This window comes from Moschus berezovskii, chromosome 19 (assembly GCF_049115385.1).
Source record: "Moschus berezovskii isolate FMDL1 chromosome 19, NW_MosBer_1.0, whole genome shotgun sequence".
In the NCBI taxonomy this organism is placed as follows: Eukaryota; Metazoa; Chordata; class Mammalia; order Artiodactyla; family Moschidae; genus Moschus; species Moschus berezovskii.
Genome location: NC_142478.1, coordinates 21,149,167 through 21,175,762, shown reverse-complemented (window position 1 = coordinate 21,175,762; position 26,596 = coordinate 21,149,167). Strand labels below are relative to the sequence as shown.

The 26,596-nt window shown below is 46.4% G+C and overlaps 1 protein-coding gene across 4 annotated transcripts in view; it reads right to left on the bottom strand.

Annotated features, from left to right (window-relative positions):
- MAML3 (mastermind like transcriptional coactivator 3) overlaps positions 1-26,596 on the bottom strand; it is a 466,711-nt gene that overhangs the window by 7,593 nt on the left and 432,522 nt on the right. For 3 of the 4 annotated variants that reach the window (XM_055405113.2, XM_088828019.1, XM_055405116.2), the window contains exons 3-4: positions 6,076-6,336; positions 1,594-1,681 (exon numbers count right to left, since the gene is read on the bottom strand). In XM_055405113.2, coding sequence (XP_055261088.2) covers positions 1,594-1,681; positions 6,076-6,336 — 349 coding nt within the window. The remainder of the gene's footprint in view (positions 1-1,593; positions 1,682-6,075; positions 6,337-26,596) is intronic. The other variant, XM_055405115.2, reaches the window with a different exon arrangement.

Below are 26,596 nucleotides of genomic sequence, written 5' to 3'. Positions count from 1 at the left end.
AAAAGTTGGACACAAACTACTTGGGTGTTGCAACCTGAAGAATGAAAAATGCTACCCCAGATCATGAATTTTTCACCCACAGTCTATGGAAGAGGGTGACTCTTGGGAAATGATCCATAAAGTTTGCGTTTATTTACTATATATGCATACTTCTGTGCAAGGGACTTGGCTTCTGGCAGATGGTCAAAGTGAGAGGTAACAACTGAGAAGTGAGGATGCATTGATCTAGGTCCTCCAAGAGGAGAGGGGACAGGAATTAGGGTTTCTGCTGCTTCATGACTCCTGTGGTCCCCTGAAAACTCCTGTGGATGAGACTGTGGAGGGTCCTCAGACTCATCCTCCACCATCATATAAGACCCATAGGGCCTCCCTCTATTGGAGATTGAAGGGATTGATATCTGAGGGGATCAATCTGTGGTGCTAAAGAAGATGCTTAAGAATTCCTTGGACTGCAAGGAGATCAAATTAGTCCATCCTAAAGGAAATCAACCCTGAATATTCATTGGAAGGACTGATGCTGAAGCTCAAGCTCCAATACTTTGGCCACCTGTTGTGAAGAGCTGACAACTCATTAGAAAAGATCCTGATGCTGGGAAAGATTGAAGGAAGGAGAAGGAGGTAACAGAGGATGAGAAGATTACATAGCATCACTGACTATGGATATGAGTTTGATCAAACTCCAGTAGATAGTGAAGGTCAGGGAAGCCTGGCATGCTGCAGTCCACGGGGTCACAAAGAGTCAGACACGACTGAGCCACTGAACAACAACAGTCTACAGAGGAATGGCAACCCTGGACAGTGCAGCCATTCCTCCTGGGGCCATGATTCAGGATTTGTGCAAAGGGCAACAGGATCGAGACAGTCCAATCAAACTCAAGTCCCTATTTGTCATCTGCGTTCAGCAGGGATCAGTGGTTGCTCAAAGCTAGATTCTTCCACTGCAGTTGCTGGAAGTTAGGGCTTTGGTCAGCAGACCTGCTAGGATTAGTAAGAAAAATGTGACACAGGATCTTTCCCACTGCGGACACTGAGATGTGGTCTAGATACCAACAAGGCTGACACTGGGTCAACAGGCACCTGTATGTCTTTGGAAAGTGGAAGTGTGTGTCTCTCAGTCGTGGCCAACACTTTGCGACCCTATGGTCTGTAGCCCACCAGGCTCCTCTGTCCATGGGATTCTCCAGGCAAGAATACTGGAGTGGGCTGCCATTTCCTACTCCAGGGGATCTTCCCAACCCAGGAATTGAACCTGGGTCTCTTACATTACAGGCAGATTCTTTACCATCTGAGCCAACAGGGAAGCCCTGGTTGTTAAAATATTGAAATACTTCTGTACTTTTGGTAAAGAATAGCTGCTCTGGTCATATCCCCAAAGTCACCATGACCCCACCCTGCACCCATCAGCACCTCTCTGGGGCCCAGTGGCTGAAAGGTTAATGCCTGGTATTCTGACTGGTTGGTACCATCAGGTCTTAAATATTTTTACTATTACTTGGACACCAAACATAGCACCCATGGCGCTGTCACCGGGTGACATTCACTTTAACTTCCCCCCGGAAGGAAAACAATGGCAGAGGTGTGCACCGGCCTCACCTTGAAACGGGGCGACCTGCTGCACTGGGTACGGATTCCGCTGCTGCTGCTGCAGGTGCTGCCGGGGTAAGTGTGGCTGCTGCAGCTGCTGAAACGACAGAGGACCAGGAGGTGAGGCGGGAGAGAGCGTGCGGTACAATATCCTGGCCGCCCTGAGGAAGGCGGGCTTTACAAACTAAACTTTGCACTGAAGGATAGCACACATATGGGAAAGCACCCAGGCATGCAGCACCCATATACAGTGTGAGTGACATTCCCAAATGGACACACCTTTGGGAACCAGCCTCTGGATCAAGACACAGAATGTTGCCAGGAGCCACTCCTGTCCCTTCCCCATCACTACCCTTCCCCTGACCCCTGGGGAGCACCCCCACCCCAACTACATATTAGTTAGGTCAGCTTCTGCGCTTCACAGAAGTGGGCTTTAGACATCGTTATTTGAGGCTGGCTTCTGGGTCTATCTTCTTGCACTTGTTGCATTTTCGAGCTTCTTCCGGGTTGATGCCTGCAGTGTGGACTGTTCATCCTCACTGTTGAATAGTATTCCCCGCAAAGAACATACCTCCAGGTCTTTATCTGTGCTGCAAGGGATGGCTATTTAGGGTGTTTCTGATTTTTTGGCCGTCAGAGCCACCTCTGCCACCAACATGCTTGGTGAACCTCTGTGGCATGTCTGCCATGTGGTCTTGCTGGCTTAAAAGGGATGTGTAGTCACCGAGGCAGTTTTTTTAAAAAAATAATTTTACTTATTTTTGGTTGTTGCTTGGTTGTTGTTGCTGCATTGGCTTTTCTCTGGTTTCGGTGAGCAGGTTCCTCGTGGCAGCGGTTTCTCTTGTTGCAGAGCACAGGCTCTTGGGCAAGAGGGCTTCAGTAGGGGCAGCACATGGGCATGGTAGTTGAGGTTCCTGGGCTCTAGGGCACAGGTTCAATAGTTGTAATGCACGGGCTTAGTTGCTCCATGGCACGTGGGTCTTCCCAGACCAGGGATCAAACCCATGTCTCCTGCATTGGCAGGCAGATTCGTTACCACTGAGCCTCCAGGGGAGCCCAGGGAGGCAGTTCTGACTTTGCTTTTTCGGTATCAGCTGCATGCCTTTCTCAGTATCGTGGGGACTGAGCTCAAACAGACAAGCAACTAATTTTTAATGACCTAAAATAGATGCTTCGGGTATAGGAAGATGGGATTCTCAGGGACTATTTAAAAAAAGCCTCATTTTAGTCCCAGGTGTCACACTGCCTGTAAAATACATCTCCGCAAGTCAAAAATACCGCATCTATTGCCTTGCAGGAACCGCCTGGGATTCCAGGTACACCAGGAACCAGAAGGCCTGTGTTTTAGTTTTTCTTCTTCCAGTCTCAGGGCTTCTGCACTGCCCGTGCTGTTACCAATATACTGGGGAGGCTACTATGTATCATTATCATGCTGAATGTGAAAAGGGAGAGAAAATAAGAAAGAGGTGGAAAGAGCAAAGAAAGGGGTTTTCGTTCTGGGTCTAATGTCAAGTAGCTGGGTGACCTTCGGGGTGTCATTTAACCTCCTCTGCAGCTGTGGAATATTCATTAAGCACCTTTCATCTGCAAGGGCTAGAAAAACAAACAGCCAGGGCTCTGCTCTTTAGAGTGTTCATTATAAAAATAACACACGTTGACCACTTCTTAACACATGTGTTTATTTCTATTTTTTTCTCTTGTTTTTGTTCCTGGGCAGTTCTATAATTTTCTTTTTCTTTCTTTTTGTTGACAAGGCTAGCCAGCACTCTGGCAACTGAAGAAAAGAACGGCTTCTGTTCACCCTGTCCCGTAGTGCCTACCATGGTGTTTTGCTGTTGAAATGAATTAACTGTGTAGACACAGTATAGACAAGAAACCATGCTAATCTTTTAGGCAGCAATCTAAGAACATTATTGAAAGTAAGTTGAGCATTTAAAAGCTTCTCCGAAGCCAAACTTCCCATATTATATAAGAATTTTAGTGTCCCATCTACAAATGGGTATAAGCCCTGAAGTTGGGTCGTGGGTTGTGGGTCAGGAATCAGGGGGCTCAAGAAGCCAGTCCAGTCTCTGGCTCTGGCTAGCTCTTCGATCTCTAAAAAAAAATCATGTATGTTCCCCTGCCTCAGTTTTCCTCATGTGTAAAATAAAGAGACTTCATGATTAACATTTCTTTCAGATCTAAACTTCCAGGTTCCACTGAACCTTAGTGAACGGATGGCAGCTGACACGCTGTGCGCTCTGAGAAAAATGCATTAAAGGTTAATTCACATGTGGTTTCTACTTGCTCTGTTCTGATTTCTAAGTCCACTGAGAACCATTTGAATGTTCCCAAAGATATGCAAGATCCCCAACCTTTCTGTTTTCCCTTCCATGTCCTTTCGGGGAAACCCATGTGTTCCCAGTACACTGTTGGCAAAATTGAAAATGTTAGGATACTTTCTCTGCTGCTGTAGGGACCAATAAAATCAGCTTGGCGTTGATATGGCCACATTCATCCTCAAGAGCGCAGACTCCAGGTAGGTCCATCAATAAGCACTGTCCCCAGGTGCAGGTGGCATGCTCCATCCTTCTGCCTCAGTTCTGGGCCAGTCCCACAGGATGGCTGGCACCTGTGGCTGCAGCTCTTACATCGCGCTCTGCAACACCAGGATCACGTGAAAAAGCCCCACCTTGTGCTGTTTCCGAAGGATTTTATACACGTACCTCATGAGAACATTGGAAAGAAGGCTGGGAAACAGGAAAATCTATTTGGCAGATGACAGAAGTGAAGTGTTTTTTTTTTTCCCCAGATCATAGCAAAAGATGTGACCCAGAGTAAATTGTTCTTTCCTTGGTCCCTCTTCAACTATTGGTACACACAGTCATTAAGGAATTACGCTTTTTTTTCCCTTGCAGTTTCTCATTTCCCAGCTTTTCTGAGGAGCCCCGTGTCTGTCTTCCGTGTCCTGGGTTCTGAAGGGTCCCACACTCTCTCAGCCCGTGGTCTGTGGCACCATCCTTGGTTGCTCTTCTTCCTTCTGCCTCCTTCCTCACTCCTGGCCTTGGCTGGTCTCACTGAGTGGGGACACCCCTGGCCTGGCACAGCCAAGTCTGGCCTGGTGACCCCGACTCCCCTTTGTGCCATGGTCTACAGCACACCCCTCAAAGATAGCCACTTAAAGGATCAGGCACATCTGAAATTTCCTAGGCTTGGCTGAGGGGAGGATCTGCAAAGCCCAGCTTCCCCTCGTTCCCCTCGGTAGCCCCATTTATCACTGTCTGAGAGACACGATTGTGGTTCCTTGTCACACACCTTCCGCAGGGTGAGAGGGACAGAGGTTTGTTTGTACAAGAGCTGCCAGGTGGCTGGCTGACCTCGGTAAAAAGGGAGATAATTACACAGCTGTTCAAGAACAAAAGCGAAAAAGGGAAGCTAAGCGAACTGTGCTCAACAGTACAATTTTTCTGTTTGGGGGAATGACTGGTGTTATTTTGAACGCTGCTCTTGGTCACTAAGGACCTCAACGTGCCTCTGGTCCTACACAGCATCTTGTATAGACATGATGTGGTGGAGGATGCTTGATAAATACCCAAAATTCTGATCCTATTAGGAACATTCTAGAAGGGTAACTGTGGACCTTGAGCCTTAGACGATAACCTCACGGCTCCTATAACAGAAGGGCAAGATGCATGGGTCAGACTCCCCACTGGAGCCATCTAGGGATGGCCTAGATGGAAGACCTCAGGCCTCTCTCAGGATAACACGAAATAAGGCAAGGACCTCTTGAAAAACAAAACACACTGAAACTCAGAGGAGCAGCCCACAGCAAGGCTTCCTTTCAAAGCTGGAGGAATTATGTGTCAACGGTGGTCAAACACGCCTCAGGTAAAGCTTTCTCTGTGTTAGGCCTTTAACTCAAAGATTTCCTGAGCTGTTTTCAAAGCTGCTGGGAATTTTTCTCAAGTTTGCACCCTTTCCGTGACCCGGAGTTCAGGTTTCCAAGTAGTTCTGTGGGCCCTATTATTCTGCAATTGTTCCCGTTCCATTGTTCATGACCAATGCTGTGAGAATTCTTCTCAATCCCCCCTTCTGACTCTTTCCTCCAAGAAACAAAGTTCTCTGAATTATTTTCTTTTTTCTTCCCGCTGGGAATATCTGAATTTATGAAGAATGTAAGCCAGCTCCCTTCTACCCCCGCCACCCCCATGCTGATTCTACAGACCCCGGTACCAGAAGCCAGAAGCAAAAAGCCAGACTTGAAGACAGGTCTCTGGCAAGGGGGTCTTCAAATGCATGGCTGTAGCCTGTCTTTTCAGAACAAACCAATTCATTCTAAGAAAAAAACCTAACTAATGGAAACATCTAAATTCTGCAGGCTCTTCTGTAGTCTCGGGGAATGCTGGCCAGTGACTTTCTTGCTGGAGGATGAGACTTGAGACTCATTCACAGACACCAGGCCCTGAAGAAATGTTTGCGAACCGCACGAAGCCCACCATGGGCGTGAGTTACCTGCTCTGTGAGAAGCTGCTGCTGCTGCTGCTGTTGTTGCTGCTGCTGCTGCCTCTGCTCCCGCAGGAACTGTTGTTTCTGCTGCTCCATCAACTGGGCCCGCTGGTCAATGAGCATCTGCTTCATGAGGACTGTCTGGGGCTGGCTGCCCAGGAAACCTGGCCCCGCGGACCCCGCTCCGGAGACCATGCCCCCTGAGCCTGGGGGCACAGAGGACTGCATGGGGCCCGTGGTCCGGGGAAGCCCCACTGGGTGCTGCTCCTGGAAGAGAAGGGAAGAGAAGAGAGAAAAGATGTGAATGTGATGACTTCACATCTGAACGAATGCACAGGGGGATGGGGCATGGGGTATTCCCTCCCTATGGTATCCCTAGTGGCACACATTACATTTCCATAAAGAGAACATAGCGGTCCTCCAATCTCTTAACACAGTGGGGCTGGAGAGGCTACAGGGGGCCAGTAATGGCTCTGTGGAATCTGAGGCCAGGTCCAGTCTGTTTCTGATGTTGTTGCTGCTTAGTCACTAAGTCGTGTCAACTGTTTGCGACCCCAGGGACTGTAGCCACCCAGGCTCTTCAGTCCATGGGATTTTTCCAGGCAATACTGGAGTGGGTTGCCATTTCCTACTTCAGGGGATCTTCCCATCTGGGGAATGGAACCCATGTTTCTTAAATCTCCTGCATTGCAGGCGGATTCTTTACCACTGAGCCACCTGGGAAGCCCCTGTTTCTTAGGGTTGGCTAAAGAATAAGAATTGCAATTTCAGCTAACCATCGGTGTCCCTCCAAAGGAAACGGAATAAGCCTTTAGGTGGGGCTCATTTTCAGTCTGATATGAGGCGGCCTGACCACCTCTTCATCCTTACTGTCTGCCTGGCCAAAATGGGTTACTTCGTTAGTAGGAGAGACATTTATAGAATGCTGCTGGAATTGATTAATCAGCAGAACTGCTATTTGATGAAATTCTAATTAATTGTGACATTTGAAAGCTCTGACATATGCAAAAAAAAAAAAAATCCTGCTAGTGAGAATTGTTGATGGGGAGAATTAGGAATGTGTTACACTGACCAAAGATATGGAATCTCCTAACATCTTTAAAAACAGAATTGAGTCTCAGGTGTCTGAGATAATTTAAATGCTGGGGGTTGAACTGGGTCTCGAGATTCAATAATTATGTCAGTCAGTCACAGGATGTCAACTTTTAAGGACCAGTCCTTAAGGAACAGGAGATAGGGAACCCTTCATACACAGCCCAGGTGATTCCTCCGAGCTGTGCTCAGAGGGGAAGTAACAATCCAACGGTGCAGACCACTGGGAAAAACCAGCTGATGGGAATAGTAGGTGCGTGGCCATAAGATGCAGTTTCTCGATGCTTCCTTTCCTGTTCATTCTATCAAGCACACCTCGTAATGGCAAAGTATTATCTGATCATTCCGCAGAAAGAGTCCCCTTAATTCATTCAAATTTCAAGTAATTAATCTGAACAAAGAGAAGCTGCTGTCTGAGAAGTATACAAATTAAATGGATACCCGTATAAGGACATACACAGTCATTTTGTGAGGGACAGTTATGAGACTTACATCATGAGAGACAAATGTGAATAAATCTACATCAAACATTTTTTAGGCAGTTAGACTGGATTTTTAAGAAAGACTTCCTCACTGTAAAATCTACTCAGTTTTTCACACTGGCTATTAGTCCCAGTTAACTTGGTGAAGGAAATTGAGGTTATAAAGATGTATACACAAAAGTGACTAACTTAAATGGATGTTTAGTGGTTATCAAATGTCATATATTACTTATATTTGCCATGGTATTTCCATCATTATTAATGCATTCCTTCATTAAAGCATTCAACAAGCCTGCTTTGTGAAAAGCATGAATTTTATCTGCCTCTTATGAGCCATCCTAAATGAAAAACCGCAAACTGGATTTTACTATTTGTCCTCTTTCCACTTTTCTTGCTCTTCAGCGTCAGTACAGTCAACCCTGAGGGGAGCTTCCTCTCAAAATACAGAATTGTGCTGGATCTCCTTCCCTCCCTCCAGTACCCAAACAAAACAAGACAAGCAACGAAAAACCAAACAAAACCCACCACTCCTCTCATCCAGGTAACAACAGCTCAAGAAGGTTGGGTTAGCACTGCTAAACTAACAACAGAGTTGCCATATGAGCAAGCAATCCCACTTCTGGACACATACCCAGATAAAACTGTGATTTGAAAAGATACATGCAACCCTGTGATCATAGCAGCACTATTCACAATAGCCCGAACATAGAAACAACCTAAATCAATGAATAACCTAAATCAGATGAACGGATAAAGATGTGGTACATATACAGTAGAATACCACTCGGCGACAAAAAGGATTGAAATATTGCCCCTGCAGCAACATGGATGGACCTAGAGATTATCATACTAAGGAAGTCAGGCAGAGAAAGACAAATACCTTATGATATCACTTATATGTAGAATCTAAAATGTGACATAAATAAATATATTTATGAAACAAAAACAGATTTACAGATACAGAGAACGGACTTGTGGTTGCCAAGGGGAGGGTGGTTGAGGAGGGAGGGACTGGGAGTTTGGGATTAGCAGATGCAAACTATTATATACAGGACGGATAAACATATATATGGATAAAGTCATACTGTACAGCACAGGGAACTGTATATAATACCCTGTGACAGACCATAATGGGAAAGAATAAGAAAGGAATGCGTGTATGTATATATATACGTGAGTCACTTTGCTGTACAGCAGAAATGAAACACAACAATGTAAATCAACTATACTTCTATAAAATTAAAAAAAAAATTTTTTTTTAAAGTTCTGGTTAGTGTGGTGGCCCAGGCCACACAGTTAGTAAATGGAAGAATCAGCACTCACAGAACTGAAACATTGATTCTGAGACTAAATTCAGTATTCTTTCCATAAGCACAGGTTTTTCCTGGACGATGGGTCCATGGTGCCAAGAGTGCACCTAAGAATTGCTTGTAAACTAAACATACAGTATCTGTCCCACAAATACACTGTTCTAGCTTTCAAATGTAAGTGTGATGTTGCTGAAGTTAAAACTTACTGTCCTTATGTATTTTCTCTGTACATAGACAATGAAAAGGTAGAGAGTTATGAAATATTTATGTTAATAAAAATACCGCATATTCAACAATGCCTGGAACTTTACGTGACCAAAAAGTTTACTTTAAGACTAATCCCTGCAGAGGTCAAGATATTTTATTCTTTTCTTTTCCCCCTAAACTTGCCGCCTGTTTTTCAAACCCTTTCTTCCAGTGGGATAAAGCTGTTTCTTGCCACCTTTGGAGACAAATGGCCAACTGACTTTACACTTAAACAAAGGAATTCACACAACAGACAGTTAACCAATCAGTGAAAACACAGATATACAGCTTTTTTTTTTCTGAGTATTTAAGCATTTTGAAATCTCCAGTTTTGATAAGGAGACAGCGAGAAAAGAAAATGATACCTAAGGGGAGATCAAGTTTTCTTCAGCTTGATTTTATGAGAGGTCTGGTGTGGGCTGGCCCATTGATCTTTGTGCATTTTGAGATATTCTTGTCCTATGAGGTCAGCCCGCAAGTACCTGGTGAGCTTGCCCAGAAGGGGTAAGTAGAGATGAGTTGCTTCCCCGGCCTTCTCTCCACCCAGAAAGAAAGGAAGAGGCAAATGAGGTGAGGATGTAGATTCATCTCAGCACTTCTAGTTCCTGTCTTCCTGGACCAAAAATAAATACAGGTATCACCCACCTTTCAAAAGTTCACTTTATGCCACTTAGCTTTTACAGAAGGCTTACACTAGTACCTGGTCTTGCTAACCAGGAGACATCTGAAGAGGATTTTAGAGTTTACAGAAAAAGGTGAAAATCTAAAATATCAGTGTTCCTTTTGCGGAGAGTGATTATAGAGACAGCAGGCACCCCCAACTGAGAGTGGCGCCACCAAGCTCCTCTCCCAGGAACTACACTCAGCATCTCAGCATCGAGTCGCCACAGCTTTGAACACTCGGAGCACCTGTGTTTTATCTCTATTTATTCTGTACACTCTTGGCAAGATGTGTCCTAAGGTGTTTGCTTACTCACTGCAGGCCATTTCGGCTTAGGAAAGATTTCACAGCAATGCTCTACTTTCAGATGGGGCTGGGGGTGGTGCTGTACTTCAAAAGCACAGTGGGAAAAACCCTTTCCAAAGGGAAAGTTTGGTTATTACCTCCCAGGATTATATATTTCCTCAAATGATTCTCTCTCAAAGATTTTGCCTTCAGGTTTCTCACTGAAGACCTGAAGACCGATTTCCCTGCAGCGACTCAGATGGAACCCCGAGAGGCAGGAGGGCTATGTGCATTTTTAAAGGGCTCCCTTCCGTAGGAAACATCTGTGAGCCTAGGTTGACACACCTCTCCCAACCAGTTCTGCTGCATTCAACAGTGGGTGAGTGACACTAGGGCCCCAGCCTTAGGTGTGTATGCCAAGTGTGAGGCTGCGCCAAGTGATTCACCTTACAAATTGAGCTGGCTGAGGCCATTAGCTGTTCCACATGACATGGTGGCTTTTAACCTCCAGCCGAAGAGTTCTTAATGAGCAATAGTCTGTCGAATTTCAGGATTTCAAGCCACAGCTCTTGTTTCTAAGAAGGACACACACTGCGTGTGCAATTAGAGAAAACCAGGCTGAGCTTTCGTCACCAGAAATGTAATGCCTTGAAGCCAAATGATGCAGTATTTTTAGTTTTAATTACTAGCTTGTTCTCCACTCCATCCCCTGCCCAACGACCTCCCTTGCCTTCCACCCAGAATCTTAATTCCATCTCTTCCTCTCAGAAATCCAATTGACTACATAGATCTTCATTACTTCCCAAAGCTCTCACTCTTCAGTAAAATACAGGGGGGGGGCATCAAAACCAATGAATCTATTTTACGTCTCTTTTCCTCCAGGGAAAAAAAAATCTTAGCAATTTTCTATGGGCTGGAGAGAGAGGAGGTATAAAAAACACCCTACCTCCCCCCCTCCAAGAGGCCGTTTTCTACTTCAAAAAACAGCTGTGGTAAAAATATCTCTTAAGAGCAGCCAGCTGTTTATTTATAAATCTGTGCACAGGGAAGTTTTATGTCTCTCATGTGTTTTCAAGAAATGCACAGTGTTCGGGTGAGAAGGGCTGGGGTTGCCGGCGGTGAACCAAAGCCTGCCGGCTCCTTGGAGGGGAGGCTGCGGGTGGTGATGAAGAGTGGGGTGGGCTCAGTGGAGAAGTGGCTGGAGGATGCTCAGGGCTTCAGCCTTTTTTCAGGTGTTCCGGTGGCGGGGTGGGGAACAAGGAACAGCTGCTGTTCTGCCTCTGCCCCAGCAGATGGTGGTGTCAGCCCGGTCCTCGCCGCCAGCCCGCCCGCGCGGCGTGTCCCCCGCCCCCAGCCTGCAGATGGCTTAATCAGGACTCGCCTTTCTCCCCCACCGGTCCCCCCGCCCGGCGCGTCTGGGCTAACGCTGCGAGCGCGGAGCCAGGCAGTCAAGTGTTACTGCGTACAGCAGGTAGCCTGGCAACTGAGAGCATAATACCGAGCAGATGGTGTTCGCACGGCGTGATGGACATCACACACGACAGCCCGAGACAATCCAGGAATTCCCTGGTGACTCGAGGCCCTCTTTACACAAAACGAGTTCTCTCTCCATTGCCGTGTATCTCTGGGGTTATCTCCCCCCTCTATCCGACTGACACTGAACTGGTTTCTTATTACCGACTTTGCTTCCAGCCCGAGGGGAGGGAGATTTCAAGTGGGGGGTGGGGGAGGCTATGCAAGGAAACGGAAGGGCCGGGAGCTGGGAGAGGCGATGGGGGCGGTGGCGACCCGAGATGGGTGGGACAGTGGCGTACCCCAGACCCAGGGGCGGACCATCGGAGAGGGACAGGGGTCCCCCGGAACCCAGTCTGCAAGAAGCCGGCGCGGGGAGGGCGGCGCTGGGGGCGGGCGAGCCTGGGCTTAGTGGCTTCGCCATCGAAGGGCTTACGAAGAGCCTAAATGAAATTTAGGATTTTACTTAAGAAGCCCCCTGGGGCGTAATTTAGCCTCTCGACTCGAGCCTCTGTGCTTACAAGCCCTTAGGGGACTGAGAAGTCGGGAGTGGAACCCGTGCGCCCCTGAAGGGCCGAAGATGCCTCTCCGCGCAGGCGTTCTTAACAAAGAAACCGGCCGGGAGGTCCGGGCGCGGGCAGGGGCGGCGCGGGGGGCCGAGGGCACCCGAGAGCCGCCCAGGGGCCCCCAGGTCCTCGGCCTGAGAGCCGCTACGCCTGGGAGCCGGTGAGATCGCTGCGCGCTCCGGGGCGCATTTCGCCACCCTCTCCTCGCCGAGCGTCATAGGGAAGGAAGTGGGTGCCGGAGGAAATGGGGGGAGACAGGAGGATTGTTCACGGTAGGGAAAAGTAAAATTAATATAGAAACAAAAAGCATGTCTTAGAAAACAAATCTGTGCTTTTCACACACACACTTAAGCGGGTCAAGTAATGAAATAAATATATATATATACAACCCAAATGGAATTTTGTCTAGATTTTATATGTCACGCCGCTTCTATGTCCAACCTATCACCACTCTTGGGGTGCTTTCTCCTGCAAAGGTTCTGGTCAAGGTTTAAGTTTCAGAAAGAGGGAGTCTTTTCAAAGGGGGAAGCTGACGTTTCGCGCAGAACAGCACACTTGCTGGGAAGAAGTTCAGCAGTTTCGTGTCAGAATCCGACACCCACTGCGGAGCTGGGTGGACTCCCCAGGGCTCCCAGTGGTGAACTGGCATTCTCAGGCTCAGGAGGCCACCTGACTGCATGGTCTCTACCCCCACCTCCTCAAATGGAGATCATATCCAGCAGGACTCCTCCCTCGACAAAGGAAACTCTGGGGATGAATGCTATAGAGAGAAAATGGCTAAGAAGGTGCTAAAACCTCCTCCACTTTCAGTGTGGGGTGGGCTGTTAGGGAACCATGATGGGCTAAACCAGGGGTTCTCAAAGTGTGGTTTTAGGACCAGCATCATTAGCATAACCTGGGAGCTTGTTAGAAGGCAAATTTTCAGACTCTACTCCAGGTCTCCAGAACCAGAGTCTCTGGGTGCAATTTAACATGCCCCAGGATAACCACAGGGCTTCCCTGGTGGCCCAGATGTTAAAGAATCCACCTGCAATGCAGGAGACCTGAGTTTGATCCCTGGGTCAGGAAGATCCCCTAGAGAAGGGAATGACTACCCACTCCTACATTCTTGCCTGGAGAATCCCATGGACAGAGGAGCCTGGCCAGCTACAGTCCATGTGGTCGCAAAGAGTCAGACACAACTGAGCAACTGACCACACATACTGATCACCACGATGCCCCATATTTTGAGACTCATTGGGGCGAATAATCCTGGTGTATGAGCACTGACTGCAACCTGGGGTATCAGCACTGTCTGTGCCCTGATTAGATGACAAACCCTGCACTTTCCAAAGCAAGTCAGAGTGCTGAGCTACTTAGGCTTCTATTGCAAATTCTTCTGCAGTTGGAACAGATCTCTCTAATTTTCAGCAGGCTGTGCAGGCAGTATAAGCTTAAGAATTCTGGAAAAAGCCTATGCTGTGATTCTTCCAGAAAGGTCAGTGTTCCTGCAGCTCTGCTGTGAGGGCTGAGAAGCAGCCAAGATCCAGGAATGGGTGAGGCCAGCTCAACTCCTTTGCTCAGGGAGAAAGCATCAAATGCCACCAAGCTTCCTGTCTCCTGGTCTGATATACAGTAGGAAAGCTAAGATTTAAGGGAAGTTCCCTCTTCAGACATGAAAAAGGCCCAAAGCACCAAGAGAAGACAACTAACATGTATGGGGTACCTTACTGTACGAGTGTTTTCATCTGTGTAATCAAACTCATTTTGTTGATTAAAACAAAAAATCTGAGTCTCTGAGAGGTTAAGTAACTTGCCTGATGTCCCACAGTCTTTGGGATTCTGACTTTTCCACTGACCAGAATGTGCATCTGGTCTAAATTGAGCAGACCACCCAAGAGGGCTCTAGTAAAGAGAAATGGGAAGGAAGGGGGTGGGGGAGAGGAATGGGAATAGAAGAAAAAGGTAGACACTCTATTGGGATCAAAGGATGAAGCTGAAAGAGCACAAAAATATACATCATGTTTTATATGTTGCCTGATACCCAAAATTAGGATGCCTTTGTGGTATCAACTTTGACATTTAAAGAAAGGGCATAAGATTAGCCCATTCAACCAGAAATGGAAGGAAGAAACAAAATAAAATAAAACCTTAGAATTCTCTTTGAAGTTGATCAAGTGTCAGGGCAGAAACTTGGTTTTAGGATGGTGGCTTCTTTAAAAGACTTTCTTTGTCCTTGTCCAGAATAATTTTTCACTGTGGGTTTGGAGAGTTGCTTGTAATAAATTCATAGCAGGGCCCCAATAGACCCACCCCATATAAACGCCTCTGTTTCAGCAGATTACTGAGGAAGTTTGGATAAAAAAGTTTGTTTTATGATGTGGCTGTGTCACTAAGATGATTGAGTTTTGAGGTAGTTTACCAATTTAGCAAGCTTATCATGCACAGGACAGTAACTTGGGGGTGCAATGCTAAGTCTGTTTAAATGGGTGCAGGAAAGTTCTTTGTTCTGCTTTTAAGAAGGAGCAGTTGAGGGACCCAATAGGCTTGGGTAGAAACTTGAGGGTCCAGTGACTGGCATGTCCTGACCACACAACACATAGCTTGTTATTACTATTATTGCTATGACTTCTTGATCATGCAGCTTTAGAAAGTCAGGGTGAAGGAAGTGCTGTGTCTCTGGTTCTAGCTTAATCCCTAGGATAATGAGGTCTAAGACTTTAAACTTGATTTTCTTTCTAGGTTCTCAGTGAGCAGGATGGTATTCCTACTCAGACTTTTGACTCTTTAACAAATACATGTTTTGCCAATTTTCACCCTCCCCACAATCATTGGGAAAATTTAAAAATAACGTCTGAATGGGGACTTCCCTGGTGGTCCAGTGGCTAAAACTCCATGCTCTCAATGCAGGGGGCCTGGGTTCCATTCCTGGACAGGGAACTAGATCCCATGTGCCACAACTAACAGTTCACATGCTGTAGCTAACATCCTGCCTGTTGCAACAAAGAGCCGGTGCAGTCAGATAAATATTAAAAAATGTATTGTCTAAAAGTATTTTTAAAAGGCAACTTTCATTTTTAACACTCACAGGCAACCATATTTTGCTGTGTTTCTCTGTTTCCTCTAAGCTTCCAGCCCAGTACAATAATATATTTTCCATGCTCATGATCATGGTATATATACATGATTCTACCACTTTTTCTTACTAAGTAACTGGTGGAGAGGTAGGAAGTTCCAACTTTCCACAAGTTTTGTTGTTGTTGTTAAGTTGTGTCTGACTGTTTGTGACCCCATGAACTATAGCCCGCAGGGCTCTTCTGTCCACAGAATTTCCCCAGGCAAGAATATTGGAGTGGGTTGCCATTTCCTTCTGCAGGGGATCTTCTCGACCCAGAGATGGAACCCACATATCCTGCGTCTCCTGTACCGGTAGGCCAATTCTGTACTGCTGAACCACTAGGGAAGCCCTTTTAAATGCTTATAAGTGGTAATTTTCTGGTAGGATATTACCTTATGGCAACACTCCTGCAAGGTCTACAGATTTCATTATGGGTCTCCTAGGACGGGGGCTTCCCCCGTGGCTTAGCGGTAAAGAATATGCTTGCAATGCAGGAGACCAGGATTCAATCTCTGGGTCAGGAAGATCCCCTGAAGGAGGGCACAGCAACCCACTCCAGTATACTTGCCTGGAGAATCCCATGGACTGAGGAGCCTGGTGCGCTAAAGTCCATAGGGTCGCAAAGAGTTGGACATGACTGAAATGTCTGAGCACGCACGCACGCACGCGCACACGTTCCCAGCATCAGCACAGAGCTAGAGCCACAGCTGCAACAGAATAAGTATTTGCTGAACTGAACTGACCGTCTGTGATGAGTTGTGTGTGATCAAGATCATGTATGACTAGAGAGGAGGGAAAACGATAACCCTGTCACACTGCTTCTCCAGGCTCCCGGACCTTCCACTGAAGATGAAAGAAAGGGTTAAAGTTGGCAGTCCAGAGCAAGATGGGAGAGTGACATCAGCCATAAGAAGGTCAGACTTTCAAGGACTTACTTGGAGGTAAAAACAACAAAAATACCATTTGTCCTCATCGGTACTTTGAACATAGTTACCACAGATTCCTCCCGTGGAAACACAACTTTGAAAGTTATGCTTTTCCTCTGCCTTTGATGTAAATTATAGAGTCCTTTTGATCCCTGTGTTGTAATTAATTCCACCACCAAAGCAACTCTAAATTGGTTAAATGTTCATTAGTGTGCAACAATAGGAGCTTGATTAAATAAATTATGGTACATCCATACCATGAATACTAGGCAGCCAATAAAAATCATGTCTTCTCAGGCTATCTAATCACATAATACAAACTCTTGCAATATATACTGAAGAGAGGAAGAAAAAGCAGTTACTAAAACTAGCTGCAGAACGATCATGTTATATGGGGATTATAAATGATTTTTGTTTTTAAACTCTTTCAAATTTTCTATTATGAACATATTGCTTCAAATAAATATTATAAAGTCTCATGCTGTAAAGAAATGAAGTATTTAAATTGACCTAAAAGAGCAAAGAAAAAAAGGGTCTCTTGGCTTCTTTTTAAGCAGTCCACAATTCTGATGGGGAGGGAGGAGCCCTTAGTTTCTGAGCCACTCATCACATCTTTGAAGAGGAGGTGGCATAAGCCACAATTCTGGGCCTTTCACCAGGGAACACCCAATTGCCTGGGAGGGGACTGAAGACTTCCTGGAGGAAGCGATGTCCTAGCAGGCCTCAGCTAGCCAACAGGGGAATGGGTTCCAGAGTGGAGGGACAGAGTGATCAAAGACTTGGGTATATCAGATTCATAAATTCCATTTCAAAGGACTCATTTCCTGGAAATATTCATGCTGCTACTGCTAAGTCGCTTCAGTCGTGTCCAACTCTGTGCGATGCCATAGACGCCAGCCCAACAGGCTCCTGTGTCCCTGGGATTCTCCAGGCAAGAATACTGGAGTGGGTTGCCATTTCCTTCTCCAATGCATGGAAGTGAAAAGTGAAAGTGAAGCCGCTCAGTCGGTCGCTCTTAGTGACCCCATGGACTGCAGCCCATCAGGCTCCTCCGTCCATGGGATTCTCCAGGCAAGAGTACTGCAGTGGGGTGCCATTGCCTTCTCCAGAAATATTCATAGCTTTGTGCAAAGATTTATCTTAAATAGCACAAATGGTTTTGAGTAGCAAAAAAGAAAAAGGAACAACATAAATGGCCAATATTTAGAGGATTCATTAAACTATAATATACCCTGCCTGCCTCCCCGAAAATAACTAAACCTTATTAAAACTATTTAGGCTATGTTATACAGGGTGAATGGAGAAGGCAATGGCAAGCCACTCCAGTACTCTTGCCTAGAAAATCCCATGGACGGAGGAGCCTGGTAGGCTGCAGTCCATGGGGTCGCTACAAGTCAGACATGACTGAGCGACTTCACTTTCACCTTTCACTTTCACACATTGGAGAAGGAAATGGCAACCCACTCCAGTGTTCTTGCCTGTAGAATCCCAGGGACGGGGAGCCTGTGGGCTGCCGTCTATAGGGTCGCACAGAGTCGGACACGACTGAAGTGACTTAGCAGCATACAGGGTGAAGGGGCTTCTTCGGTGGCTCAATGGTAAAAAATTTGTCTGCAGTGCAGGAGAGGCAGGAGACACAGGTTTGATCCCTGGGTCAGGAGGATCCTCTGGAGGAGGGCACAGCAACCCACTCCAGTATTCTTGCCTGGAGAATCCCATGGACAGAGGAGCCTGGAGGGCTATAGTTCACAGTGTTGCAAAGAGTTGGACACGACTGAAGCGGCTGAGCACTCAAGCACGCACCCACCCACATACAGAGTGAAGTAAGTCTGGAAGAAACAAATATTGTATATTAACACATATATATATGGAATCTAGAAAGATATACTGATGAACCTATTTGCAGGGCAGGAATAGAGACAGATTTATGGACACAACAGAGGAAAGAGAGGGTGGGACGAGTTGAGAGAGTAACATTGAAATATATACATTAGCATGTGTAAAACAGCGAATGGGAAGTTGCTGAATAGTGCAGCCAGGTGTTCTGTGATGACCCAGAGCGGTGGGCCCAGATGGGAGGTGGGAGGGAGGCTTTAGAGGGAGGGACACGTATAGCTGATTCATGTTGGTGTATGGCAGAAACCAATGCAACACTGTAAAGGAGTTATCCTCCAATTAAAAAAAGGAAAGATTATTTAGTCTAAACAGACCAGGAGTGTAGTGAGCTTAAGAGGGGCTGTAGTGTCTGTTTCCACCAGAGCCCGCCTCACACTCTAGGGTGTGCAACAGACACTGTTAACGGGCAGGTCTCCTGTCTAGACCTGGATGTGGCATGAACGTGAACAGACTGGCTTTGGCTACAGGTTCAGCAAGTAGGCCAGGTTTTCGTTGCTTCAACAAAGAGCCTTCAAGTCCCAGAGAAGGCTCCAAGGGGACTGCCATCTTGCAAGAATTCTCTGATGCACCTGGATAAACTGTCCTTTGGGGCACCACCCTGCTTTCAGGAGCTTTTTTTCATTCTAGGCTCAAAACCACATAGCATGGCCAGAACCAGCCCAGCCTTTAGAATGTAGGAACTCTGAGAGATGAGTGAATGTCACTGTTGACCTCTACAGGCTATCTCCTCCTTGGGGCTGTCAGAAAAGCCAGTGCAGGGGCTTGAGACCTGCTCCACAGCAGGGGACACCGCCTGTATCCAAAGGGCTGCATGGACTGCAAGTGGTTTGTCAGTGGCTCCAGGAAGGAGGTTTTTTACCTGTTTGTCTGCTGCCTTTGTTTCCTTAATTTAAAAATCGAGAGGGGAGAAAAAGAAGTCTCTGTTGTCTTCAGGTGAGCTCCTGGGAAAATTTTCCTCCCAAGCTACTGTTCCCCCACCCTGTACCTTTCTCCTTCATTGCCCCCACCCTCTGCTGATGAAGTCATCAGAGCTCAGATTGCATAACTGCTGCGGAGACCTATCTTGTGTTATACTGGGAGTCAGGCCAGTGTTTCCATTTATAGACAACAGCATCACCACGCTGCCAAATGGCGCTCTCTGCGGCAGCCACTACAAGATGGGAAGAAGGGAAGGAAGGCTTGGAGCTGGAGGGCTCACCATGCAGAGGAGGCTTGGTCACGTCCTCTGTCCTCCCTGCAGCCATGGGAGGGGCGCGCAGGGCTGCTAGATGAGAATGCCTGGGAAGAGCCACTTCTATGAAACCGTCCCCTGGTCTCCCCCCTCCCCAGGAGGGGAGGGAAGGTCTGTGTCAGCCCACTCTGCTGGGTTTCTCAAGGTCCAACCTGTCTCTGGGCAAGCCAGGTGTGATCACAGAGAGGCTCTGGGGAGGATGGCCCTTGCCACACTTCTGAGAGCAGAGGCAGGCCAGCTGCCGCAGTGCGGTTATGGGAGGCCAGGCCACAGGCCAGCCGCCGCGGTGGGGTTATGGGAGCCATGGGAAAGGAGAAGAAAGAGGAGGCACATTAGAAATCTGGGGTTGGTACTTGACACACTTAGAGATTCGGGCTGAGAACCAGGCTCTGAGAGGAGGCAAGTCTAGGAGGGGGCTCACGCAGGGTCAGGGAGGGCAATGGGCAGGTGGGCATGGGGGCCATCGGGCCCTGGGTCTTACATCCACCATGATTCTCGAGTTTAGAGCCTTAGATATAGTTTTTTTCTTTTCTGGCTACTCTGTGAGGCATGTGGAATGTTAGTTCCCTTACCAGGGATTGAACCTGTGCCCCCTGTAGTGGAAGTGGGGAGTCTAAACCATTGAACCATCAGGGAAGTGCCCAAAAGCCTTAGACATAGTCTTCATACAAGGTTTTACAGGGAGGCACTGAGAAACCCTGATATGATTGAAAGATGCCTTGTATTTTACAGCTGAAGTTGTATCCTGTAACCAGATCACACTCCACTAAGTCCATTATGAATTAATAGTCTTCATCAGTCATGTGTTTATCTTGTGAATGGTATAATTACACTGTCCAGTATTTAAAAACATTAGTTTTTTTAAAAAGAAAAAACCTTATTGGTGTTTCTTCAGTTTGTAAATATACCTGATGACTCCAAAAATTAAAAGTGGTCCAGGTCTTTTGTTAACTTTGAGAAGAGTTGGGGACAAACTGGGATAAGAATAGTCTTAGAAGAAATATGGGCCTCAAAGAGAGTTTCGTCCATCACAGTGGACACAGCCCCTGACTCCACACACACACACACACAGTAACCTACACACACACACACACACACACACACACAGAGTAACCTGGATAAAGGAATCTGGAAGCAATTAGAACTCATCCTTTCCACAGTTCTTAAACTTTTACCCATTTCACCAAAACTTCTCCAGGTAGCATGATTCAACAGTGCTTGGCAAAGCAAGTACTGATAAATTTCTGCAATCATTATCATCAATATTAATAACAGTGAGGCGCCTATATATTTAGCTCATATTTTGTTCTTTCTTAATGGTCAGATCAGTTCCCCAGTCTTACAGAGGGAAGAAATCCATGTTCACAAATGGCTACCTTTTGCTCAGGATAAAAATTAAGCTGACTACTAAATATGGAACCAGAAACTAGCATGAGGTTGAAGTTTATATGAAACTTTAGTTGGTGATGGACAGGGAGGCCTGGCGTGCTGTGATTCATGGGGTCGCGGAGAGTCGGACACAACTGAGCGATTGAACTGAACTGAACTGAAATCCATTTGAATTGGCAACAGCTACAGAAGCCTTCTAAGATGGGGGTCATGGGTCGCATATCCCCTGGAAAAGCCTAAGTACTTTTGCTTCAACATCTGGAATGTATCACCAGTTTCCTACTTTCTTGAGTGTGTGTCTGTTAAGTTGCTTCAGTTGTATCCAACTCTTTGTGATCCTGTGGACTGTAGCCCACCAGGCTCATCTCATGGCATGGTTCAGGCAAGAATACTGGAGTGGGTTGCCATGCCCTCCTCCAGGGGATCTTTCTGACTCAGGGATCAAACCCACGTTTCTTATGTCTCCTGCATTGGCAAGCAGGTTCTTTACCACTAGGGCCACCTGGGAAGCCCTTACTCTTTCCTACCAGAAGCTAAAGTCTGGTCTGAGCCCCTTACCTTAATATCATCCCATATGCCCATCCTCTTCCCACTTTCCCCCAAAGTGTCTTGTGCTAATTCTTCCTCTAGCTTAGCTGACTTAATATCCCCCTCAACCACCCTTCCCAGATCCGGGTCAGTTCCTTTAAAACATACGTGTGATTCTTGCACACACGTCACCTAAACCTGAATGGCTCTTTTAAGAGCTTTCACAACAGCGTTTTCTCTCCAAGTTGTCTGCTTGTAGGAGGTTAAAATCAGAGCAGGAGGATTGGGATGATGGATGCTCAAGTAGGACAGGGTGATCTAACCTGCTGCTCAGGGTATTTATCAACCTGGAAACTAAGAAGCCTATTTCTGGACTTACCTTACCTTTTGATCATTTCTCTAATATAAAAGCTTAGTTTCTTTTACATTGTTCCAACTAATTATTTTACTTCTTCCTCTTTATCCCCCCTCTATCTTCATAAAGAATTTGTCAGACTTCCCTGGTGGTCTCAGTGGTTGAGAATCTGCCTGCCAATAGAGGGAACATGTATTCAATCCCTGGTTGGGCAACTAAACCTGAGTGTTCCATCTACCGAGGCCTGCGTGCCCTAAAGCCAGTGCTCTGCAACAAGAGAAGCTACTGCATTGGGGAGAAGCCTGTGTACCACCCCTAGAGAGTAGCCCCTGCTTGCCACAACCAGAGAAAGCCCACGTACAGTAATGGAGACCCAGAACAGCCAAAAATAAATACACAAAATAAAATAAAACCCCACATCTTGGTTCTATATTAAAAAAAGAATAACAGTATTTCTTAATCAGAAATGATGAAATCCTTCCCAAGTCAACCAAATGTTTTCTGGAAGCTGAGATGAAGTATAAATGGTTGGAAACCTTTATATATAGTGGGGAGGTAGGGGTGGCAAACCTCTGAATTCAACTTTCAGTCTGTCTGATGTCCCCATTATGTGACACACAGGAAAAGCCAGTGAGAGGGAGATTCCCTTCTTTATTTATCTTAGGTTCTTAGGGCTTAATTTTTTTTTTTTAACTGAAGATTACTTTTTATGTAAGGCCCAGGGAACACTACCTCTTAATTCATATTTAGAAGCTTGTGAAAAAGGCTGAGAAGGCCAATCTTTCAATACTTTTTGGATGCAGTTGCAGAAAATTTCCAAGCAAAGATGAAGCCCCTGAGTCCCCATCAGTCAGTCAACATAAGCCCTCAAGAGTAGAAGTCCATGTACCCAGTCATCCCTGGGTATTCAGGGGGTACCAGGAGCCTCTGCGGATACCCAAATCCATGGATGCTCAAGTCCTTACATAAAATGGCACAGTAGCAGCATATAACCTGTATTTTATATCCTCCCCTATACTTTAAATCATCTCTAGATGACTTACAATACCGAACGCAATGTAAATACTATGTTAATAGTTGCAAACACAACGTAAGCATTATGTCAATAATTTCCAGGCACAGTAAATTCAGGTTTTGCTTTTTGGAATTTCCTGGATTTTTTTCTCCGAAGATTTCTGATCTGTGGTTGGCTGAGTCTCTGGATTCGGAACCCGTGGGTTCAGAGGCCTGACTATAAGGAATGCTGAGAGATAACTCACACCATGGGGGTGGGGGATGCCGTCCCCCTGCCTCTGGACCCAGACATCACCGTGGAAGCATCTGGGGCAGTTGCCGGGTCCCCCTCCCTCTCAGCACATCCCAGAGGCTTGCTGGGGACAGAGGCCGAATATACCTTACAGTTAGACATACACACACCCTGGGTAAGGAAGCAAGAGAGCCCTGGAACACTCTGATTCACTTTCTGCTAACGGATTCGGATAAGGAAGGGCGATGAGGTCAGTAAGACATATGGCCAAGGCTGCTAACCTAATGGAAGTTCAAGGATCTGGTTCAAGAACGTGGAGCGTTACGCCTGTCACTAGACAACACTGAACAACACTGAAGGGCATTTTCAGTTCAATTCCCAGTCTCAGATTTCATTATTCCTAGAGGATTCAGGTAAAACCAACAAAACAAAAGAGCAAACAACTGACTTCTTAATCAAATATCCCCAATACATGGGTATAGGTTGTGTTTACAACTGTGCTTTGATGGTATTACAGTAAGACACTACTGTTCCATGACCAAAATGGAAACCCACTCAGAAAGCAAGCATATACCACAAACCTTCCACCCGCAGTCCAAGTGCTAGAACATCATGTGCGGAATGTATAGTTTGCCATTAATGTTTCCTTTCAATTCAGATATGACATCCCACTTTTAAAATAGCTTTGAATGATCCAGGAGTCCCCATGGGCCCCAGAAAATGGCAGGTGTTGTGGGTGGAATCAAGGGAAAGGCAGCCATGGCCTCGCTCCTGGAGGGATACTAAAGTCCCAGTGGATGGGCAAAGCTCCCCTTCGCTGAAAACCTCCAGCATGATCCCAGCCTGTCAAGGGTGAAACTGTGGCAGGTGCCCTGGTTCCGCAGGATTTCCAAAAAGCCCATCTGGTCACACCTGGAATGGTCAGTTACAAGGTAGAAAGCAGGAGGGACAGGGGGCAGGGGATGCCTGGGTTTCTAGGGATCGTCTGACTCAGGACAAGTCACTGAACATCTCTGAGCTTCATGTTCTCCTTTATAAAATGAGGCACCTGCGCAGGTGATCTCCCAGGACCTACCTGCCCTAAAATTCTCAGAGAAGAACTTCATGGACTTGCCTGGGAGCTTCGATGTTAGTGTAGACTTGGATTTGAGGGGGCAGAGAAGGAGAAGAAAGGAGCAGTCATGCACGAGGAGGGAGGTGTGTGTTGGGGCATAAGGGAGAAAAGCCATGTGGGGCAGAGTGGGTCTGACCACTGATGGGTCTGAGAGTGGCACAGACAGGTGCCTCAGCCAACAGCCAGGGAGACACAGGAGGCGCTTAGAGGGACTAAAACGATAGAAGGATTACTCTAATATGATTACGCTGGTGTCAGGCAGGGTGGAGATTAGAATGGGGATGGATCAGAAGGAGAAAAGTGGGGAGGTAGGTGGGGGGAAACCATCCAGGACCTGAATGGGAGGTGGCGGCCAAGACTCTACTTCTGATAGTGGGAATGAGAGCAGAGAGTCAAAGGACTTCCCTGGTGGTCCAGCGGTTAAGGATCTGCCTTGCGATGCAGGGGATGCAGGTTTGATCCCTGAGCGGGGAACGAAGATCCCAAATGTCACAGCGCAACTAAGCCCGGGGCTAGCTACTAAGCCTGCACGCAGCAAGGGAGATCCCGTGACCTGCAACAAAGACCTCACACAGCCAAGTGAACACAGAAATACTTTTAAAAAGAGTAAAGAGTCAAATTTAACAGCAAGGTTCATGTTGGCAAGAATAAGAATGCACGCGTTCTTTGCCGTGTGCAGAAGTGTGGGTTACTTCCTGGTCCACTGGTTCCCAGCCCCTCCCGTTCACTCCCAGACCTCTCTCTCCCTCTGCCTTCACATGGCTCTGGAAGTCTGGCAGAGACACTGATCCCTGCTTAAAATTCGAGTGTAAATCATTCCAGTTTCCCTTGTCCTCCCTACTTTTTAAAAACTGAATTTATTTACATCTGAATTTAGTAGAGGGTATTTTAAACATACCACCTGTTTAAGCGGGAGGAGGATGGTAGGTGTATACCTTGACTATTTTTGAAGTTCTGACAATATATCCTGGGGACGAAGATGCCAAACAATAACAGGAAAAACACCCAAAACTACTCTGAGAAGAAGAAACCTTTTTTTTTTTTTTTAAAAAAAGAAACCTTTTCATTTTTGTATTTCCTTCCCTGGTTCCCCCAACTTTATACTTCCTGCTAAGTGTTCCATTTAACTTTTTTCAAGCAGATCTGACAAAGAATAAGGAAAGTTAGCGTGCTAGGTCACTTCAGTCGTGTCTGACTCTTGGCAACCCTACGGACTGGGAAGCCTGCAGGGCTCCTCTGTCCATGGGATTCTCCAGGCAAGAATACTGGAGTGGGTTGCCATGCTCTCCTCTAGAGGATCTTCCCAAACCAGGGATGGAACCTGTGTCTCTATGTCTCCTGCTTTGGCAGGCAGGTTCTTTATCTGGGAAGCCCAAGGAAAGTAAGATGGTAACAAAATGAAAGGATTTTAATGACAAGTAGAATTCATAACAAACATGATTAAGTATTTCCACCAAGGCTTTTAGGGGGCTTATGCTCTCTAATGGACTTTTTAAAAAGTCAGAAAAATCATTCTTAGTTTTCATGCCAAACCTTGTCTACAACAGAAGTGGTGCCACATAGTTTGACAAGATAGTTAATATTACACTTATTCCACCAATCTTTTAAATCTCAACTAGAGATGGCAGTTAAAAAATTTTTTTTTAAACTTTTGTATAAAAAATTAATTTTTATTGGAGTATAGTGGCTTTACAATGTTGTTAGTTTCTCCTGCACAGCAAAGTGAATCAGCTGTACATATATCTCCTCTTTTTTGGATATCCTTCCCATTTAGGTCACCAGAGAGCACTGAGTGGGCTTCCCTGGTAGCTCAGCTGGTGAAGAATCTGCCTGTAATGCAGGAGACCCCAGTTTGATTCCTGGGTTGGGAAGTTCCCCCAAAGAAGGGATAGGCTACCCATTCCAGTATTCTTGGGCTTCTTTGATGGCTCAGAAGGTAAAGAATCCGCCTACAGCATGAGAGACGTGGGTCTGATCCCTGGGTTGGGAAGATCCCCTGGACAAGGGCATGGCAATCATTCCAGTGTTCTTGCCTGGAGAATCCCAGGGACAGAGGAGCCTGGTGGGTTATAGTCCACGGGGTTGCAAAGAGTTGGACACGACTGAGCGACTAGGCACAGCACAGCACAGAGCATTGAGTGGAGTTTTCTGTGCTATACAGTAGAATTTCTAACAAAATAGTCTCTAAAAAACAAGTCAGGCCTTTGCAAATTCATGAGTGAAGAATATGGTGGTGGTCCCAGGTAAAAAATGTGCTTTATTTACCAGCAACTTGGAAACTAGGTGACTCCTGTGAACGAATGAAAAAATCTCCTCTTTGGAAAAAAATCTTCCCATCCCGTACGGAGACAACGCTGAGGCCCTCTGTCTGGTCTACAGCACTCGGAAATCTCCATGGGGCTTTGGAAAACGACGGCGTCTACCTATTTGTTCTGTCTTCTCATCTGGGGGGGGCCCATCTCCCCATCTGTCTCCTTTGCTCGCTCGCCCACTGGGCCCCTCGTTGTCATGGCCCTTCCCACGGGGTCTGAAGGAACAAGATTCCTCTGACGTCTGACACTGGACCTCCACAAGCAGCCAATTTGTTTTCC